The 22,523-nt window shown below is 38.8% G+C and overlaps 1 protein-coding gene across 1 annotated transcript in view; it reads right to left on the minus strand.

The window, feature by feature from the left end:
- LOC128255578 (uncharacterized) overlaps nt 1-18,192 on the minus strand; it is a 46,991-nt gene extending 28,799 nt beyond the window's left edge. The window contains 2 exon segments of the mRNA XM_052985242.1: nt 3,620-4,096; nt 17,713-18,192. Of these exon segments, the coding sequence (XP_052841202.1) occupies nt 3,620-3,734 (115 nt within the window). The 5' untranslated portion in view covers nt 3,735-4,096; nt 17,713-18,192.
- Between the last annotated feature and the right edge of the window lie 4,331 nt (nt 18,193-22,523).

Raw genomic sequence — 22,523 nt, forward strand, 5'->3', positions numbered from 1 at the left:
AGCAATCTCAAGCGGAATCAGAATCGGAATCGAAATCGGAGCACACACACGGAAATCGAGCAGGGAAGAAAAAAGGATGGAAAGGCGGTATCGAGGGCTCTCCGCATACATGGAAAACATGAAAATCGAGTGTTTTAATATTTTGAGCCCATTGATTTTTGAGCCACCCGCTGGCCATCGAATATGGCCGTAACCGTACCCAAATACCATACCACCCGTACCCTCTGGCTTCCAAATGCATGTGTGTGTTTGCACAAAATGTTTCCCTGGGATTTTCCACAAAATTTTCATTCATTCATTCCGTCCGCTGGCTGGGATTTGGGATCTGCGCCGCCGTTGCGGGTGAGTAATTTTTCAAGTATTTTCCATGTTCCCGGCCATGTCTGTGTGCTTAGCTCCTGTTGTGGGTCGAGGGTCGACGGTTGTCCTGTCCTCCGCCAATATCCCCGAAAATCAAAGATTAAAATGAGCAACGAGCCCGATGGTACCGGTGATAGGGGGAAAGGACCTCCGCCGCGTATTTACAGGAGCGCTTAGCCCGGCCAGGGATCGGTTTTGATTTCGTCACCAGATGCTGCTCTTTAGCCCCACCCCACTAGCATTTTTCCACAAATTATTGTACAAATATTTGACTTCCCAAGAGCGCAGCACGCGGATGGTGCCAACAAAAAAGCGTAAAAGACAAAAACTTGCTTTACACATTTATTGAATTAATGGATTATTTCTGCGTCAAAACAGCTGCGACCGCTTCCCGATTTGATTTTTTTAACCTCCCCGGATTATTCAAAGCATTCCCGACCATTTTTTATTTATATACTTTGAAACCAGAAACCCTCTTTATGAGAAGGTCTTTAAATGGAAATCAAAGCCAATGCATTTAATTAGATTGAAAATTACCATTTTAATCCATGAAATTGTATAGAAATTGAATCGAATTTTCATTTGAGTAATCAGACACAGCGAATAACAATTGGACAGAAGCAGCGGAAAAAAATGTGGAAAATCGATTTCATATTATGAAAAGGAATGCCAGTTAACGTGATGAACTTTGATTAAGCGCCCTTTTGACAGACAATCCGAATAAAATTGCTGGACCAAAACTGAAAATTGTTTGACGGTCTCTGTATTTTTTGATTGAGTAAAGGAAGTCTAAATTCCAACATGTTTAGTTCATAAACACGGCCATTAAGATTTTCATTTTGTTTTTGAATTTGAAATTTAAACCTTGATATTTGTTTTTTGGACATGCAGGCGAATTAAGCTTTTTTGGAAATTAAACAATTTTGTTATTTGCATTTACTTCTTTAGCACATTCTAAACGACGCCCCTGACGTTTTACTGCAGTTAAGCATACGGTTTGCATGTTCAAATTACATTGAAATCAGGGTAGCAGTGGAAATGGAAAAGGAAAAAGGGCCACAATCACAAAGCACAAAAACCATTTCACAATTTTCTGTTCCAATTGGCCAAAACACACACTTACTAGCCCACACACAAAGTGAGAGTTTTGGCCATTTGTAGGCTTGTGTTTAGTCGGTTTTTTTATGGCCCACATGAATTTCAGTTGTGGCCACTCCAAACACAAAAACACTCAGGGAAATACAAAACACACACACACACATATGCCACAATTTGGCCAAAAAGCTGAACATTAAAATGCACTTGTTAACAAGTAATTTGTTGGGAATGGCAGATATTTGCTTATCGCAGCCACGAAATCAGTTAAGCCGACTAAAAAAAGGTTGAATATTTGATTAGATATAGCCTCGTTAGGGGCATGAACCCTTCGTTTAGAGTGGCAAAAAGGACATAAATGTGTGTGTGTGTGTGTGTGTGTGTGTGTGTGTATGGGATAGTTGTGACCCTCTGTTCAACTAGGGGGTGAAAAACTATACTCTGTACATGTGAGCAAGTGCATCACTTACAATTAAGATCGTAATCACTTCGAATGGTGTTATAAATAAGTCGAAACCTATGGCCGAGGGGAGGATTACCGGATTACCATAACGAGGCAGCATCTGAAAGCACTTAGAGACCTCCCTCCTTCTCGTCTGTATCTCAATGAGCGGCCATTCGGCATGAATTTAATCTTTATTGGAGGAGTCAGGCGAAGTCAAGTGGGAGAGGAGAGTACTTGAAAATAATGTTTTATAAGGTCTGGTTCTGGAGTCTGGAGTCTGGCATTCCGTTCCAAAAAATCCCCGCAGGCGAGACAAAATCAATTTCAATCAAACAAATGCAGCGAGTCGAATGAAGAGAAGGAAAGGGGAGTCCCCAGACCAAATCCACTCAAGTGAACCAATAAAAACATCAAGCACAGAAAAATAATTCGAGGCAGTAACAATTTTCAGGCTGCCAGAGTTGAGAGGGGTGAACTTTTTTTTTTTGGCAGGGGGCTGAGTTGCTGGAAATGAAATGCATGTAACGAAATAATTGAGAATAATCGAGTTTAAATCACATTTTTCGTTGACACTGATGACGATGACACAATGACGAACCCGATCACGAGGGGTTGGGAAAAAACCAAGGGTGACGAAGTGCCCAGGGGTGACAAGGGTGAAGAAAAGTTCACTAGTGACATCTCACATGTCGCAATTCAAGCGGAAAGACTGTCAAAAACAATTCAGTAGGTTACATTTTCTTAAGCCTACTGCAAGATGATATCTCAACAGTTTGCCTTTTATTTTTTTTTATACCAATAATCCATTTACTGTTGAAGCTTAAATTAACTTAATTAGTCTTCTTTAAGAATTACAAAAAATTCTTGAAATTTTCTTTTATTTTGAATAGTCACAGTTTTGTAATTACTGAAATTTACTGTCACAGCTGCAGTCAAAATTCAGTTATTCCCGCTGGGCTTTGCCATTGAAGCACGACATTTATTTTTCAGACAGCGATCCCCGAGATCCGGAAAGTCAAAAATTAATTTTTCCTGTTTCCCGTTTCTCCGTGCAATTAACCCTCAACACCCTACTGTGTGTGTTTATTTCGGTTTTGCCTGCCAGATGTTTGGTCTGTTGGGTTACGCCTCCGTCTCTGTAATGGGAAAACTAAACGCAATCGCAGTTCGAGGTTTTGGGTTCGGGATATGCCCCATTTATATAAACAAACTCATTGACATGTTCTCTAATTTCATTTGAATGTCCGTGAAATGTCATTATGGAGGAACATAAGCGGATAGGGGGAAAAACGATTTTAAATGTACAATTTTTTATGGAGTTTGTTTCGTGTTTGGCTTGGACACATGAAAAACTCCATTTTAAAATTTAAAAAAAAAATGTTCTATCTAAAACCGAAATACATAGTTTTTACTTCCAGCTTTAATTGGAATTTATAGCCTGCCCTCCGTAAAAAGTGTTAATGTCTAAATTGCTTTTGTTTTATTTGGCTTTGTTGTTAGTGGTGGTTCGTTATTGCCACTGTTGTTGTGGAAACCCTACATTAAATTCAAAATAGTTTCAACTGGTTTTCTGCGGTTACGCTGTTTATATATCAATTGAGGTTTTCACGCAATGCGAAATGCGTTTGTTTGTCGTTTTTACGGTGCCTTTTATTTATTTATGCCGTGCCATTTCCTTGAATTTTGTGTATCCGAAAATAGTATGGAAAAGGTACCTACCTTCATCGGCGGTTGCGGGGTGTTGTTCACCTCTGACCAGAAAAAAAGCCGTGGCCAGGACCAGAAGAAAAGCCACCAACTGCCGGGGGAAAATCGCAGTGAAAAGTGTATCCATTTTTTGGGTAATTTTATTGGAATTCCCTTTCCTTTGGCGGAATTTTTTAAGTCTCGACTTTTTCTCAAGATCTTTTATTATTTTTGCGTATTTTCCTGGGTTCTTGGCCCCAAATCCTCAGTAATTGTTGCTTTGCCTCTTCCCGACGATGTTTTTCTCTTTAGCTTGGTTCTTGCTTGGACTGTAGTGTTTTTCATAAGTTTCCCATTCGGTCTAGCCGCGGTTTCGTGTTTTTCTCGTTTTTTCCTGGAGCTGCTTGCATTTTCACTCGCATCTTTTCTATTCGATTTATTGCGCTCTCTAATTTGAGGTTCAATTTGATTTTTCCATCATCAGTCGCTCGCTGCTGCTGACACTCGCCACTGAAAATAGAAAATGCCAAACATTAAAACAATGGAAAAACATTTTCACGAATTAGTTTTCATTTATGCACAGTTTGGATAGGGGAACAGGAACAACAACAGAAAAAGAAAAGAGCAACAAATATTGAATTGCAAATTGAATCAGAGAAATGCATGCAGAGGTTGTAGCTCCTCCCCTCAGTTTTCTCCTCATCCAGTGATTTTATTTTTCGGTGAAAAGTGCATAATAGAGGAACACTTTTGGGGGAATTCCAAGTTCAATCTGCATACCGCAGCGTGTTCGATCAAGCTTTCTTAATTAAAAAGTGGAACTTGGCCAGAATTGGAATTGTATGTGAATGCAAATCTCCTTGTGATAGTAAAGCTTTTCTATTCGATTTTGCTTTTCATATTGGGCGAGAGTCAACGCATCCATGGCGAAAAAAACATTCGCTATATTATTTAATTATTAAAATTTGGAATATTTTTAAGAAAGCTTTTTAACTTAGGCGTAAAGCAACAACATTTTATGTAGGGTTTGGTTTTTGGTTTTTTACCTTTTAGTCAAATTTGTCGAATATGCTAAAAGTGCAGTAATTAGAAACCAAGTAGCCCCCAATACACATGTACTTTTTTAAGTTCTTAAAATTCATGACTTCCCAACTTGTAATTTAATTCTCCACCCGAGATCTGTCCAATTTTCACCTCCACCAATTGGATCAATACGTCGCCGCCTCTTCATTCGAATTCATCGAGAACAAACTTTACAGACACGCCCACAGAACGCATAACATAAAAGGTACGAGCCAGAACCACACAGGTATCCCTCGAGTTTTCATCCCCACTCATTTCGAATGCAATTGCCCAGCCCGAAACCCAATAAGTTTAATGATGTTGCTCCCTTTTGGGGCATGAAAATGGCTTAAATATTTAAAGTGGCGGCACAGACGGACTGGCAGACAGTCAGAATGGGCCAGAAGGCCTGGGAGCAATATCTCTGATAGATCACAGAGGAGCCTCGACGAGCGGACGAGCAGCAGACTGACCCACAACCTTGGCAGTTGTGCCGAGGGCAGTGTAAATAATAAATAAATAAATATTGTTATATTTAACAACAATGTTGGTGGTGGCAGGAAAACATTCCACCCTGGACAAATAAACCGTTGGAATATGGAATATGAAAGTACATTTTTGTCAACCTTTCAGCATGGTAAAACAAATTGACCTCAATTTTTTATTACTCACTATCCAGCCAGATGGAAATGCACAGGAAAAGTGAATTTTTTCTGGGGTTGGGAGAAAAAGCAACGAAGTCTGTCAGTCACAGGACCCCAATTCAGTTCTCGGCCAGGTGAAATATAACATGATGCGGGCCAAATGCTAAGATTTAAGTATCTGGCTCCTCTACCCCAATTTCCCAGGCACTTTCCCTTCGGCTTTTCCGGTGCCTTTCCCTCTCAGTCGTTGACGTGTGTGTTACTTATGTGCTCTACTTTATTTGCCTCTATTCTTCGCTTTCTTGAAGCAATTTAGCAGCATTTTGTTTAACCAAAAGGGGCTTACAACGATTTTTTCTAATATAAACACTAACACAAGCACGCACACAAGGACGAACACACATACACCCATTGGGGGCTTACATTGACACTTTTACGGGTAACGAAAAAATCAGGAGCGGAGTGAAGCAAATAAAGGGTGGTACCACAAATGAATTCAAATTTAAATACTACTTGGCAAATATATTAAAAAACCAAAACATTTTAATAGAGTAAATAAAAAATATTTTTGTTTTTTTTTTGTGTGTGTCTATAAACGATTTAATAGGGTAAATAAGTTTGCATTTGTATTTAAAAAACTGTATATAATTATATTAATAACAAAATTTATTTTCTATTTAATTCTGAATTGCCAACATTTCTTTTATTTAAAGTCTTTCGAAAGAATTCTTTCAATCCGCTCCTGTTTCTAACATATTCAGTGAATTTCGCAGGTGAGAGTACGACCACAATTTTCCACGGAGCAGTAGCAATAGAAACTGAAACAGATGCTGAGACCGAGGAAAACTGGCTACAATGCATGAGTTGCCATTCATAATATTAGCGCGACGGGGCGAGCCGAACAAAGGAGCCACTGCCACCCCTTTTTCACCCCCAAAACACGTGGAAAAGGAGCCACTGGAATTGCTGAATAAGGACAGAGGCTCGGGCTGAGAAAGAGAAACTACACGTGTAGGCAAAGCAATCAACAAGCAGGATACGAGTCGAATGAGTAACATAAATAATAAAAAACCAGAGGGGGAGGGGCGGATCAAGGGGAAGCAGAAGGTGCAGGAACAGCTCAGACATTTGTATGAATGATGTCTGAGACCTGGACGACGCATGAATGGCAAATGGCAAAATGGGTGAGTGACGAGTGGCAAGCTCCTGCCGTGCCACCATCCCACCTGCTCGGAAAAGCCTGCTTATTTATGCTGTGCCTATTGCTGCCACTCGAGACCCCAGACGCCCCCAGTATATGGCATGCCATGCACCCCCTTTTTGGGCCAGCGAATGGAATATGACGGCAAATAGAAAATATTTATGTATTATGCAAAGCGAAAGCCCTCCTTCGAAAGCCCTCCTTCGGGGGCACCAATAATGGAAACCTGTTGTCCGGGAAATCTAATTTTCGACATTCCCACACAGAGAGGACCGAGGCCATAACTCACCGGAGCAGGAGCACATGGTTATTTAATTTGGCCATTCTGCAGCCCCAACGGAATAATGGCCAGGTGAAAGGGCAGGATCAAGATATGGCTACCAGGTGGCAAGTGGGCCAGGAAACTCCCCGGCAGATAAGATATGATTTGATATCTGGAAAGGGTGTTAAATATGCCAGAGATTAACAGAGCAATTTTTGGGTTATTATCGGACGTTTGTCTTTCTTGAGCGACGGTTGTCAAATCCTTAATATGACTTGTTTATTGAACTCTTACGAAATGTTTATCGAACTCTTTAAATATATTTAAAGAAATTTAAATGAATGCCAGAGCTTTTTAAGTGCGTGTCTTTATAACCCATTTTTTGGATTCCTTCCTCAACATTTTCTCTTGGATTTTTGTTAAAATTTTATTTCACACAACTGAGTGAACAATGCGAGAAATTCTTAGCCAATTTGCATTTCCTTTTTATTCCCCACCACTGAGCTTTATTGGGTGCCGCTTCCTGTGGCGCCCCAAAGGCCTTCACCCGTCCTTTGGTCTGTCCGTCAGTCCGTCTGTCTATTTGGGGGGGGACACAGGTGAAAAAGGAAGGCAGCAGAAGAAGTGTGTGTGTGGAAGATGTGTGAGAGTGTCAGCAACGTGACGCTTATAAATTTATGAAGAAAACTTCTTGGGTGGGAAAAAATGGAAGGCAGCTCCCTACCCATGGTAAAACTGGACCATGTCGCATTGACAGCTTGAAGGCTTACACAAAGGAAAATATATTTCCGGTTGTATACCATTAATCGTTATATTTTCAGGCTTATGTTTTCTATTTTAATCTTTGGGTAGTTTTAAAAAAACTTTGACTATTTGTGCCAACGTCTAGCGTTAATATTGATAAAATGTATACTTTGATAAAAGTTTCTAACATGTTTAATAAATCCACTTTATTAATTAGAAATACTGCTTTATTTCTTTCTCTGTGCTTCCGAAAAGGAACCGGATCCTGTGAAGGCAGGCAGGCCGTAGGACTGAGGGACTGCAGTAAGTGAAATTAATTAAAAAGGACGAATAGCGTTAGTCAAGGATTGTTGCCCGATGGGGGAGTTTCGAGCGGCAGAGAGATGGATGGACCGGAGACACACAATGAATGGGCAAAAAGATGTCAACACTTTGTTGGCGATGACGACGTCGTCACGTTGTTGTCCTCTCTGTGAGTCTGTCCTCCAGTCCTGCAGTCCTGCAGCCCATCATCCTTTTGTTGCTTCCATTGTTTCATATTGCTCTTCTCACTCTTTGCTTTTGGCAGTCTACTGCTGTTTATGAAGTGGCAGAACGAACGAGTGGCGTTGTTAATAATAGAATGTTACTTCTATTTTAGCCCGCTTCGCGTTACAATCCCCGCTCAGCCAAGAAGAAAATCTCGTTTCTCGGTTCCAGTTGCACGTTCCTAGGAGCTTTTGTTTGTTTGTTGTTTTCCTTGCACTCGACAAAGAGTTTTCACTCCTACAAACTTTGCTTGCGTCCCTTGAAAAGTCTGATGGGAGTTTTTCCCCGGCTGGTCATTTAAATAATAGAGTTTAATATTTTATTTGACTGACTTTTTCAGCATCTGTGCAATTATTGCATTTCTTTCTTCTGCTTTTAATGAAATGTTTCAGGCAAGGCAAAAATCACTTAAAACACAAATTTCTACCACTTGTAACCTGAGCTTTTATTTGTTTTCGACACTAATTGCACTTTCTGCAGCTTTCAACTTTTACACCACTAATTGCACTGGATACAGTTTGAAACTTTTAATAATTCGCCTGTCGAAAGGCAAACATAAATATTTATATCGGAAAAGAATAATTCGGTTGGGTCTTACCATTGAGAAAAGATTAAAATGCAAGTCAATATTGAAAATGTTTTGATGTTTTCCTGAGTATTTAGACAAAATCAAATCAATTGCCAAGCCAAACACAATAAGATTAGTAAGCAAATCAGGATTTTATGCATTTGCATGCCTAGTTGGTTCTACAAAAATTTTATTTTTATTTGCACCCATTTACCTACATATATTTTTAATTAAAGCAAAAAGTCAACGCGTGGTAAAACAGTGAACAGGGAGAGCTGTATTTGTATATACCGATTCCCCTGGGCAGGGACAATAGCATAGCAAATCTCGTAAAATTTCAGTGTCAACAATTTTCAACAAATACACGGTGGCTCTTAAAATATCTTGGATGTGCCCCCGTGTCTGCGTGTCTGGTTCTATACTTATGACAAAAAAAAATTGTTTATTTTATGGAGGCAACTTTCAGCCTGTTTACATTTTACTCTTTTCAATGTACTAAAAATGGGTTTTTATAACAAACTAAAGGAAACAAGGTGAAAATGGATGGAATTGGGAAGAGATCTCTCGACTTATTTTTACCAATTAAAGTGTTTTTAAAAATGAGGTGCGTCTTTACATATCGGACAACCATTTGCCACCAAGACAAGTTTCAGTTTGGAGACTTTGAACTTTATTTATATACTAAATACCACAAGGGAAGTTGAACTGATTAAAAGTATTAACAATTAATACACAAATAAGGCACATTTCTCCAAAGTTTGCTAGGTCATTTCACTTTTGATGACTTTGGAAAATGAAACCAAAACAGGAAAACTATGAAACAAAGGGGGTTGGCTAGCCCGAGGTTTAGTTTAAATAGTTTAATAAAATCATAAATGGTTGTGAAAACTGAAAACAATATATGTATCTTTCCTTTACTTAATTCTATCAGTCATATGGAATTGCCTGATATACCCTTTTTTGTGGGAGTGTTTATAGGGTGCAATCAGTACAGGAGCCGATAAACTCGTGGGATTTTTCTGAGGAGCATAGAACCGCGTAACGAGTCAAAAGGCACACACATGGATGCAACACAAACACACTAGGACCAACACACACTGACTCAATGGAGGTCGTCGCGCATCCTTGGCACATTTCATATGGATAACAAATGCTTGGAAAATTATTTTCAAATGTGCCGCCGAAGCGAAAAAGGTGAAAGTGCGATGGCAGTATTTGTTTCTTTTTGCAGCACTTTTACTTATATGTTGTTAATCCCATTTTTTATTAAAGCTTATTTTCGTATTGGCTGTTGTTTTTTAAAGTTTTTCTAATTTAACTGCTCTCTTGATTGGTTTACATTTATTTAATTTTTTACACATTTTTCTGTATTTGTTCTTATTTTTATTCACCTATAAATTGCGCAGAATGAAAAATCCTTTCCGTTGGCTTGACTTTTGAAAAGCTTCCCAATCGTTTGCATTGTGCGGTTTTCCTGCCTACGCACGTTCCTTTTCTTTTCCCCGATTTCAATCTCGCTTCCGCATTTCCTGCGAGTGTGTTAATTGGCGGCCTAGGTGTGCGAGTGTATTTGCTCAGGTGAGAGGACCAACAGGATTTATCCGCCTTCTTCCGCTTTTCCCCTATCCTTTGGCCTGTCAACTTAATTGGCTTCGGTGTGAAATTAATTGGATTTCTTTGCCTTCATATCTTTGCATTTTATGTTGTTTATCTCTGTTTTTATTATTTTTTAATTACCACAAAAAGTAACTGGGCTGTAATGGCTTGAAATCACAAGTTGCATAATTGGCTGAGATTTGATTTGACTTTTAATGTGATTTTCATGTAGGGGAAATATTTAACAGACAGGTGGGTTGGAAAATATTTTTTTTTATCTCTAATAAATTTCTAATGGTTAAATATAATTACCTAAAGTCATCATTTATGATGTTCCTATTCGGCTTACCATCTAAAAATCGAATCAAATAACGCTCGGTAAACGCAACAGCACTAGCATTAACAAATATAATATTTTTGTGATATATGAACTGTTATCTCCGACAGTCCGGTGATTTTTAATTTCTCCCCACTAATGCAAAGTTAGTTAAGCGGACAAAGCTCAGCACGCGATGTTAATTATGAAGGAGGGCAACGCTCTCAAGGAGTGAGAATCGCATTGCGTAAGCCCCACTAACTAGAAAAAGGAAGTCGAAAAGGAAAGAGGCAGACGACGCCACCAGACGCAGACCACTTGGATCTTGGGTTTGGGCCGTGGCAGGCACTTTATGGCCATAACCGAAAGTGCCATTGACTATAGCCCCCTTCCCACGCTCAACGCTCCACGCTCCACATCCCACTTACCCCTCGCTGCGATTACCTGCGGGCGACAACCCTAAAGCTGACGCCAGCCCCTGGCCACACCCACTCCCCTAATGGGGATTAACTTTAGCCCCGACGAACAAAACCGGTAAAAAAGGATAAAAGCATGTGCTCCATGTTTTTTTGCCTTTGTAAAGGTTATTTTAATTTTGAATAATAATACGAAAGGGTAGAGAACTTAAGAGTCTTTTAGTTACTGCTTATGGTTGCCATGTGATTATCTCTATAAGTACCAACTGAATCTTAGAGCCAATCTTTATGGGTTTTTTAACAAATGATCTATATTTATTTGAGTTTATTATTTGCATAGTTAAGTTCCAGTTAATCTAATGGTAAAATTTTAATTTTAAATATCATTTTGTAAAAACGTCTCTAAAACCTAGGTACCTTTAATAGTTTTGGTACTTTTCAGCATATATTAATGTCACAAACATATGCAGTAAAAATTTATCAGCTGCTGAAAGGGTATTTCATAATTCGGTTCTTAAAGCTAATCTCAAATTTTTGTGTGGTTTATTTTCGTGTTTTTTTCTTTTTTGCTGGTCCTAAGTGCGACTCTGACATATGCACAAAGGGCCACGCATGCAAAGAGGTGAGGAAGGGATCAGGGTGGGGTGGAAAAGCGTGGGGAGGGCTGTGGAAAAGCGAAAAATGAGAGGCGAAGGGGGAAAACTCAGCAGGCGATGCGACACGCACCAAGCAAACATTTTTCATCGTTAGCAGCCATAAAGAAGACAACACCAGGCACCCCCTTTTCCAGCGCATTTTCCTCTTTATCCTTCGGTCCCCGTCCCCGTCCCCTTTCCCTTTCTTATCCCCTCCCCACATTTTCCACCAAGTGGCCAGCCGGAGACAGACCACAACTAATGTAAAAACAAACAAAACACCAGCGTCCAAAACAAATTTGCACACTGCGCAAGTGTGAGAGTGAGATAAATGGTAGGAAAGTGATGTGGGTGGGATAGGGAAATGGCAATGGAAAGAGGATACAACTAACACATGATAACAGTTTTCATCTCTTTTTTACTAGCAAGTGACACTTTTTTAATAGCTTCAATTTAACTTTTTTAAATGTGGAAAGTTTCCCAAAACTAAGAGCGAACTATCAACAGTGAGTAGAAGTTGTATTGGGAGATCGTATTTCAACCAGAAATATAAGAAAATTTCTGGAAACTAATTAAATGAAAGAGTTCAAGAAGTAAAAAGTTTCAAAATTTGTTGTCTTTTTTTCCAATGTTATTTTTTTTTATTGTTATTGTGATTTTCTAAAAATATCCCAATTATCAAAGTCTTTGCAACCACAGTGCAGTCTGGTTCTGGGATCATATATAGACAGTAACTCGACCTGTTCTCCCTTCCCATATTGGTTGTGCACACACATGTTTTGTTCACTTTTTTACGAGAGCGTATTTGGCGCCAGCAGAACACCCACACGATTGCCCCTTCCCCGCCCACTTATTTTCATCCTCAGCCTTTTTTCAAGGCGGCTAACGACAGCGCAATTCAACGGGGGAAATGGATGGGGGAAAAGCGGCGACTAGGCGTGAATTATGACCTATTGAAACCTCAAACAAGACCCAAGCTTACCAACAACAGCTCACTGACTCACTTTTCTACCCCTCTCCCGTCCTCCCAGCACACACTCCTTTATTTTCCTGGGTCTCAGGACGCTCCTTTCCCGCCCATTTCCCCCCTCTCATGTCTGCCATTTTTACTTTATGACTTTATTCTGTCCTCGTTTTATGCATTTTTTATGCCGCTCCGTTGCGGTTTTCTCACTTTGTTGGCCGACAAATCCACTAACAGAGCCACCCCTTTGGCCCGGAACGGGTTAATATACCACAACGCCGCTCCCCTGATCCTGTTTCTGTTTGAGTTTGTTATCCCTGCTGCAATATTTATGCATTATTTAGTTGAAGCGACAATTATTGGCTGTCGGACAGCTTAATGGGTGTAGGTTAATGTGTTCCACATGTGAAAAATGGGGGTATTATGAAACGTTAGCACCCGTAGGGAAAGAGCATATAAAGTTTAACGCTAGCGAACTTATAAGTTTAAGGTTCCAGGCTAATCTTTCTTTTTATCATACATTTTATAAGCTTCACTATACCAAGAACTTTTAATTATTTTAAATCTAAAAATATTAAAATTCACACCAAAAATGCAAATGTTCTATAAACGTACAAAAATTATGAAAAGTGGCATGAACGTACTAAAATATCCCTCCGTTTGAATTCAACACATAAAAGTTATTACCAGATGGTATTTTAAGATATTTAAACCATTTACGAACCCCCTTGTTCCCGTTTTTTGATACACACTATAATTATTCATTTAACTATGTCCACCATTAAAAGACCCCAGCAAAGCTATAATTAAAATGCATCTAAAAAAATTTTACACGTATATGGTAAACTATCAACGTGTCGACATTTAGGTCCAATAAAAAATATGAAACGAAACCGCCTCGTGTCCCGATAAAATCTATAGTTAGAAACTGAAGCTACCAAATGTAAAAAGTAAACAAGCCGAGAATTTGCTGCCACCCAAAAATGATGAAACAGACACATGAAAGTGGGGGCAGTTTGGTTGGCCCTAATGCAATTATATATCCCGAAAAAAAAAACGGAATGAGTGGGAGCTTGAAATGTCAGAGAAAGTGGGAAAAAGTTTAAGTGAGGAAATTGCGTGCAAAAGGGAAGAAAATTTATTGGAAAAACAGGACGAAAAACGAAATTAAACACGCGCAGTGGAGCCACTTCTCCGCCTCTTTCATTTTCGCCCCCCGCATAAAAGTCTGAATTATGTTCCATAATAAAAAGTTATGACTGTAAAATTTTTTAATTGCACATTCGGGAGTTTTTTTTGTTTATTTAATTTGAAATTCGTTTTTGGTTCAGACACCCCAAGGAATTTTATTAGCCGACTCCATGTTGCCGTAGCTCTACTCCATACAAATGTGTCAATAACTCGGCAAAACGGCCAAGACAAAGTTTCGCCGTTGCGGTTAAGACCAAGTTAAGTAACTTTAAGCAACAGCCCCAGCAAAAAACAGCTGGAAAAATAAGTATCATTGTGTACTTGTACTGCCTATAATTTTATTCAGTCTTTGTTCTGACTTGAGAGGAGCAATTAAATGGCCGTCGGGCGAATGTGTTGCTCACTGAATTTTCCACAGAAGTGTTTTTCTCGAGTGTCTCGACATCGGCGGCAGGAAATTGAATTGTTATTGTGGGCAAACTTCGAGACTGCTCGACGAAAGATGAAGCCGGGAGTTCTTCTGAGGGTTTGGGGGCCGCCTTCTAGATATGTAAGCCGAGATTGACAGGGATATTTGATAGACGCACAGTAACATAAAAGTAAATACAAATATAAATTTGAGACACTGTTTGTCTAGGGAACCCAGAGGCAGCCGTTCAGCTTGCTTCTGTTGATTCAACCACAGAGTGTAGTTGGTTTGTTTAAGGCAAATTTAGTTTTCTACAAATTGAAAATTTTATTTGCATCACGCAAACAGACTATTTCATTTATTAATTAACATTTTAAGATTTGTTTTCCGTTTAAAAAATTTCAACAGCACAATAATGGATTCTAAAAATCTTTAAAACTCTTTTCTGTTTTCCGATTTTATTTTACCAGAATTTATTAGTAGTTGATTTGTTTAAGGCAAATTTAGTTTTCTACGAATTGAAAATTTTATTTGCATCACGCAAACAGACTATTTCATTTAATTAGTTAAAATCTTAAGATTTGGATTTGCAATTTAAAAATTTCAACAGCACAATAATTGATTCTAAAAATCTTTAAAACTCTGTCCATCCCCATATGCATGCATAAAATCAAAAACAAATTCTTTTCTGTTTTCCAAATTTGTTTTATTATTGCATTTATTAGTTTTCTATCTATATTCTAGCGTATTAAACTATTTATAATAGAGCACTGTGAATATTGGATTGCAAGGTTATTGGGACTATTTAAATCGTTCTTTTGCATAAAAGTCATCTTTGTAAGAAATTTAATTTATCATTTTCAAGTAGATTTGCATTTGTATCATATCATAGTATGCAATGATTTTTTTTACAGCTGTTTTTGTTCTTACCTAAAAGAATTTTAGAATTTAAAGCCCTCTGAGATTAGACTCAACAACTAATCCTGTCCAATTCCAAAGTACTTAAATTTCAAACTCCTGGTCAGAAAACTTTTCACAAGGAATTTTGTTTGTTTTTGTTGTTCTCCGTGTCCCACTTTGGATTCTCCCTCCTCACCGCAGAATTTTCCCCCTCTTTCTCCCAAATGTCATCTGTCGTCCATCTGCACTTTTGTTGTTGGCGCTGTCTCTGGCTAATTTGCTTCTCTTTTGCTTTAATCTGGTCGAGTAAATTTACAAATTAATTAAAACAACAAACAAACGAGCCAACAAAAAAAGTGGCAAAATGTTGGAGGGAGAGAGATCAAGTCAAGCAACAGTCGCGGGGCCAAAAGTCAAAAATATTTAAAAACAGGAGAGCATGGCCGAAAAAAAGCCTCAAAAGCACACAGACAAACAGACAAACAGCGAAATTAAGGCACTAAAATCAGAAGCAAACAACAACAACAACGAGTAGTTGAAAAGGCCAAAAAGAGGGGGGGGGCTGAATTGGCAGCAGGTTTTGGGCCCTCCATGTTTGCCAGTAAATTCAAGGGACACCACAGCAACAACACGAAAAGGAAAACACAGCAAAGGCAACAATAACAGGAACAACAACGAGGGCAAAAAACAACATTCAGGCCCGACGGCGAATGTAAAAAAGTCAAAAGTGGCAAAAACGTTGGTAGATGGTAGATGGCGCAAAGGACCTTTTTGCTGTGGTTGGGCAGGGAAAAGCGCGTGGAAACGCACAGAAATAATAATAATAAAAGCAGGAGCTCTCAAGGGGTGGCTGGTAAGGGGGAGGGGGGTTTAGGGGGTGCTAGGCGATTTCAGTGAGCCGAGAGTAAATTAAAATTAACGCTGCAGGCGACACGAGGTCAACTTGGTAGCGTCCTTTGCTTTTTCACCTCCACTTTCTCCTCCTCCTCCTCTTTAGCTTTCTGCTGTTTTTTGCCGCTGTTCCTTGACACACACACATACGCATGGTCCGCGGATCCATGTCCTTTTAAATAAAATAAAAAATACAGTATATTTCCACGACTACGAGATACCGGGTACTTGTTGGCTTAAGTATTTTTAAATAGATATTAATTGATGTTTGTAATGTTCTGGAAAATATTTGGTATATTCAGCTCAAGAGAGCTGAACTCAAATTTGAAGTAAGCTTCAACACATTGAAGACCGCAGTAGCATTCATCTCAAATATTTTTGGTCTAACTTATCTAGGTCCCGAGACTCATATCCTTCTCCAAGTTAAAAAAAAAAAAAAAACAAGCTCTAATAGGACATACCCCAAACTCCACTAACACACTGGGTATACAACAAAAAAAAAAACGAAAACACGAAAAACACACATACAATGGAAACTCGGCACGCGGCCTCAACTGACCGCAAAAAACATGAAGAGAGGAAGTGAAAAGGGAAAAAGAGGGTGGAAAAAGCGGGGTGGGGCAAGGAAAAGCGGGAGGGGGTAAGTGGAGGTCAGAAAGCGTGGACAAGTGCTTCAATTGGCGTTGGTGGCGATAGTAAATTTTCTTCTGGTGCCTTTTTTTGGCGAAGGGGATTTTCCGAATTACTAAACGTGGAGTTCAAGTGCAGCTGGTGGTAGGAAAGGGGATGAAAATCTGAAGGGAGAGTGGCTTGCCGCCAGATGACATGATAATTGAAAATAAGTTGAGATTTGGGCGAGAGCTTAAGGGCGGAACAAGCTGAAATCCCACTTGCTGGTTAATAAAGTTAACAAAGCAAAATAGCAGAAAAATGGGAAGGAGGAGGAGTTTTATATAAAAAGATTTTTAAATTCGAAGACCTTAAGTTTTCAGATTACTAAACAAAAGAAGATATCTGGATTACATTATCAGTTTGAAATTAAAGCGTTCAATAAACCAAAAAAAAAACAAAAGTAATACTAAAACTAACAGTTTGTTTCACTACCACAATTTAATTAATTTTTTTATCAAACCAAATGTTCAAATCGGTTTAAAGGTTCATATAATTTATTTATTACTTAGCAGAAAGCAAGTGAAATTTGTTCATACTTTTCTATTTAATTCCTAATTAGCCCCTAAAGACATTCATTTCATAATATTATTTACAGGGAGCTACCCCAATTTAGCTGAGAATTTGTTTAAATGTTGTGTTTGCCAAAGTTTTTAATTTCTTTTACTCTCTGAGTCCACCCATAACTTTATTAAAAGTTTCGCTTTTTCCATTTCCCCCAAACAATTTCATATCCCAGCATACAGCTTTGTGAGTGGCAGAAGTTCTCCAAGTCTGTATGGCTTGGTGGTTGCACTTTAATTCCTCCACCTGTGGGGATTCCCCTCCCTGTCAGGCATTCGTCCAAGCGATGACCATGACAAATATGCGGAAAACATGAACATAAGCCCAAGGGGGCGGGGCCACTGGGCACGAAACCCCCAATGAACAGGTGTATGGATGGGGGGGGGGGGGTTTCCAGGGGGGTGGTCGGTACACGCGTGCACAATTAAAATGCTCATTGACTCGCAACATGGACATGAACGGACATCCGCTGGCGCAGGATCCTTGGGGAGCAGGGGCTATTACTCTAATACTCAAACCAAGTTCGCTGTCATGATTTTAATTTATTCTCCAGATATGCAAATTACTTTGTTATTTAATCCTTCTGTGTAATCCGCTTGGCATCATCCTGAAGTTTAGTTTCAGCGGCTTAAATTTCTCTATCACTGACACTGGGCCACACGAATCTGCGGCTGTTGCAGCAGCAACATCTCACGAGCTCAGCAGCAACACCAATTTTGGCATATATTTTATTCGAACAATCAGGCTAGTATTATTATTGAATTTGGCTGTCTTCAAGAGCTTGCCCTTGTGTTTCTCTCACGAAGTTGCCACAACTCGCGACGAACTGGCAACAACCGACTGGCGACAGCGAACGAGCAACTCGAAGGATCAGTGAATTCGGCTGGGCATCGGTCACTTTTTGGCTTGCCTTCAGCCGATTTCTTAACTCGATATTAGCACTGCTTGCCACAACAACGACTATGATTTTTTGGTCGAACACAATTGAATCACGGAACGAACACACAATGCCGCCCTCGCAGTTTCGAGTACCACAACGCTTGAATCTCTCGGCAACACTGAACGTGAACGCAATTTATGAATCGAGTCGGCGACTGCATCGCGAGTGGATCGCATTCGTCGCCTGTGGATGGTATGTTAAAAGTGCGCAGAGAGTGCGGAGTGCGCAGGCGCCGCCCCCATCAGAGAAATATTGGGAGAGTAGCACGTTCCATTACGTGTGGAAGCCATGTTAATATTAAATTCAATTGCCAAAGGGAGCAGTTCCTGAACTTGTTTACAACAAATATGACTCCTGTTTTAGCTAGTTATTAAAGACTAAATACGTAAAATGTAAACTAAGTAAGCCGAAATACGGAGAACAATTCGATCATATGAAACTTCTCCCTTTATATTAGGCATTATTTTTATATATATTTATATATTTTCAGAGATTTTTGTCCACAAAGCCCTTATTTGACTGCAGTGCAATATTCTTATCTATATTTTATTTATTTAGATTGTGTTTGTTATTAACATTTAGTGCTACATTGAAAATACATTTTAATTACACACAAAACCTTAAGCAAATATATCAATTTTCCAGTAAAATTCAATTTTTTTTTACAATTTTAAAAAACAATGTAATAAAAAGCTAAAATATTTGTATGTATAATATTAAAATAAATACATTTTAATTGAAAACAATTAGTGGGTTGCTGATAACACAGCAATTAACATTTTCTGTTTACTGTAACATTGACCACAAAATGAGACACATCTAAATGATTTCCACAAACAATTTCGACGCAAGCAAAAACTCTCTCAAAAAGTTCACATGAAATTTCGGAGAGAATAACATAAGTTCTCTTAATAACCTCATCATGGAATCAATTTACCTGTTAACAGTTAACAGAAGGGTTAAAATATAATTGTTAAAAAAAAAATCAAATTAAAACTTATTAATACAAAAAAAAATTCATTAAATTTGTATAAATTTTTAAGTATTTGCATTGCCGCTTTAAAATTCTTTTACTTAATAAAGGAATTTATTTAATAATGAACTCAGTCTGTTAGCTGTTAGTATAAGGGGGAACAAACTTTTTCGGAGTACTGCAATCCACAAGAAAATATAAATCGCCTGTAAAAGGGGAAGTGGGATCTATTCAACAGTTTAGGAGTGCTGTTACTGTTAACCTCACATATCTAATTGGAACTGACCTACGTAAATATTTTAGTACTTTTACCTTACCTAGGTTACAAAATATAGTATTTCTCCAAAACTAAAGGGTTTTTAAAAAGCTATATGAAATTTTCCAACTTTGAATAAATTTGTTCAGTTATCTTTTTCCGGCAATTTTCCTTACATCGCACTTTAGGCTTTATTAACATTTTATTTGCAGCTTAATTATTTTTGCATATCGCTACTGGGCAAAAAATGGCTTAATATGTTTTCGAATAAAGTGCAGTGGGCTTAATTACGTGTAAGTGGCCACATTTAAATTTAATCCTGCAGAGAATTCCCGTTTTTCCCGCAACTCACCAACAAAAATGCTCGTGGCATTAAGCCCGAGCGCCAAACAAAAGATTAAATTCAGGTAACAAAAATTAAATGATAAAAACGACACAAAAATACGGAAAAATTAAACTGAATGCTGGGGGTTATATCGGACAGTTGGATCTAAAGGACGAGCCTTAATCGGAAGAACAACAGAAGCCTGTTTGTATTTCGAATTTAATCGCGTCCATCGGCGAGCGATGTAATCTGAAAAATGCGTTTTGCCCAAAGTGGTCCAAATTTTCTCGGCTTACGACAGCCGATCTCCCTGTTTGCTTTAATGAAATTTGAATAAAGGGGAAGCCAGAAGACACCGCACCATTCTAGCCATTAAGCCAAACGAAACACAATGGTAGGAATGGTGAAAAAACAAAAAATAACGTCAATTTTAATACCAATTAGGATACTTTTTTCCTGCTTTCGCCTTTTTGTTCGAATGGAATGAATGAAGACTGCAGGGAAAAGGAGGATAGTGCGTTGAAGCCTGCAGAGCGCGACAAACAAAAGAAAGGAAACCTGTTTACCTGGACGGCAGGTACATATCACCGGCAAATCGGACAGAGAAAAAACGGCAGTGATTCCAAACTAAATACAGCGAGGCAACGAGAAAAGCAGGGCGCAGTTGAAAGATTAAAATCAGAATCAACGCAAGCAGCAGCAGCAAAAGAAAATAATGCAAATTCAGATGAGTATCAAAAGTTGAAGTTGAATTGTGTGGATGCTGACAGGCGGAAAGGGGCGGCATGGCGGCTGGGGGGAGTGGCACTGCAGCAGCATCCAAACAAACGCCAGGACAAATGCTTGCCAGCAGAATGAAGATGACTCCCAGGGCAGCGGGCATTCATCAGTGGGCGGACCTCGAAGTTCACAGCGTTACACGGCAAAAAAAAAAAATAGAAAATAAATAAACACAAAAAAAATTTAAAGGAACCCCTGAATAGAAAAGGCCAAAGGTCGCTGAACCATTGCGCTAAGGCAGCCAACTGACAGGCACAGGTACATAGAGTGTAGGTATGTAATCTGCACTCACATTCATAAATACACTCGACTATCAACGTATTTCAGAATTTGCAGGTCATCGAGGAAATGACAGGTCCATAAGAAAAGGAATGGGATACTTAACGAGAAAAATATAAGTTTATATATTCGACACGTATATGGTTTATTGGAAGGGAGTATTGTGATAGGTCGATCAAGTTAGAAAACTGTTCAATAACTAGGACATAAGGTAACTAAAAAAATGTTTCTTTGTTTTAAAATTACATATTATAATCTATCACATTAGTAGTTAAATTGCAATAACATTTTTTTTAAATTTTTTGACCTAAAAATTAATAATTTAAAGAAAAATATATGAAACTTTCAAATGAAACAGAGAAAATACACATTTGTAAAGCCATTGTCTCAACAAGTAAATATAATAAATTATGTATAAAAAAAAATATCTTCAGCTTACAGAAAATATTTCTCGCAGTGCCGACAGAAGCGGGCCAAAAGCAGGACAGTTGAACAACAAAATTAAGTCGGACATTTAGTTTGGATTATGCCAGGCCGAGTGAAGTGGCGGCCAGTCGAAAAAGTCGAGCATTTCGAGCATTTCGAGCAGCTTAAATTGTGTTTTCCCATTGTTTCGCTGGCTCCGATCCTATTGTTGTTTCGCATCTGGTCCGTTCTTTTGGATTATGTGCTTCGGCTTTACTTGAGGTCAAAGTTGACACGCATTTGCATAGGAGAACGGTAAGAACGAAATTCCGGGTTTGCCGAACAAACGATTTAAAAGGTTTGCGGCAAAATATCAAAGCAAATACTCGAAAAAATGTGTAAACGGTAGGAAATGGATTCATCCTCAAATCGTCATCTTTGGGCCACTTAGAGATGTCCTTTTGGGCCACGGCTACCTATTCTCCCTTCGCCACATAATCTGCATTATAATTTCATTGCTGTCTCACCTGTTACACCTTCTCAGGTTGCTTTAGTTTCGGTTTATCTGTATGTCGGGTCCCTTTTTTCCTCTCTGTGTCTGGAGGTTGAGGCCTGGCGCTTGATTTTATGACCCTCATTAAATGCGCTCGGCTCGCAGGTTATTTCGCGTTGGTCCCTCCCTCGCAGCGCTGATGAAAATGCTGGAAAACCTGGAAAACCCATTCGGATGCGCACCGCTTTTCCTTTTGTTTTTCCCTCGGCGCCGTAGGGTGTCCACAAATGGGTTCTTCGAACTCGGATTACGGATTCCGGGTTCGAATTGTGTAAGAGTTTGGAAAGACAAATGGTGCTTAAGCCGCGTAATAGATCAGCGGAATAATCGTGTAACAATGTGCTCAAACGAGTTGAATAGCCAGCTAATGGGATAGTTTAATGGTGCTGGGGGAACTAGTTCAATATAACTTTTGGGAAAAGGCTGCAAGATTTATTTCCCTGCAGCCAAGGTAATATTATGCGGAATATTAAAAAAGCAATGTGTTTTTTTTTAGAACAACATAAAAAACTTTTAGAAAAGGACATACAAATTCAGGGTTATTCTAGTTTGAGAGGCTATGATTTTATAAAATCATTTTTTTTGGTTTTCAATACTTAGAGGAGAAACATTGGTCAATAAACGACCAAATTAAATTATTTTTTTTTAGTCTGTAACCCGAAAATAACTTTAAAGTAATTCCTATGAATTAGCTTAACCAAAGAAACCTTTTAAATTTAGATGCCCTAAATGTATCCCTTCCATGCTTCCGGTTCTATTATAGCTCATTCAACAGTTTACGCAAATAAAACCCAAACAATTTTCGCCACCCCAAAAAAAAAAACTTCTGAAGCATTTAAAGAACACTTTTTTTTGGCATTTGCGTT

This window comes from Drosophila gunungcola, assembly GCF_025200985.1.
Source record: "Drosophila gunungcola strain Sukarami chromosome 2R unlocalized genomic scaffold, Dgunungcola_SK_2 000011F, whole genome shotgun sequence".
NCBI lineage: Eukaryota > Metazoa > Arthropoda > Insecta > Diptera > Drosophilidae > Drosophila > Drosophila gunungcola.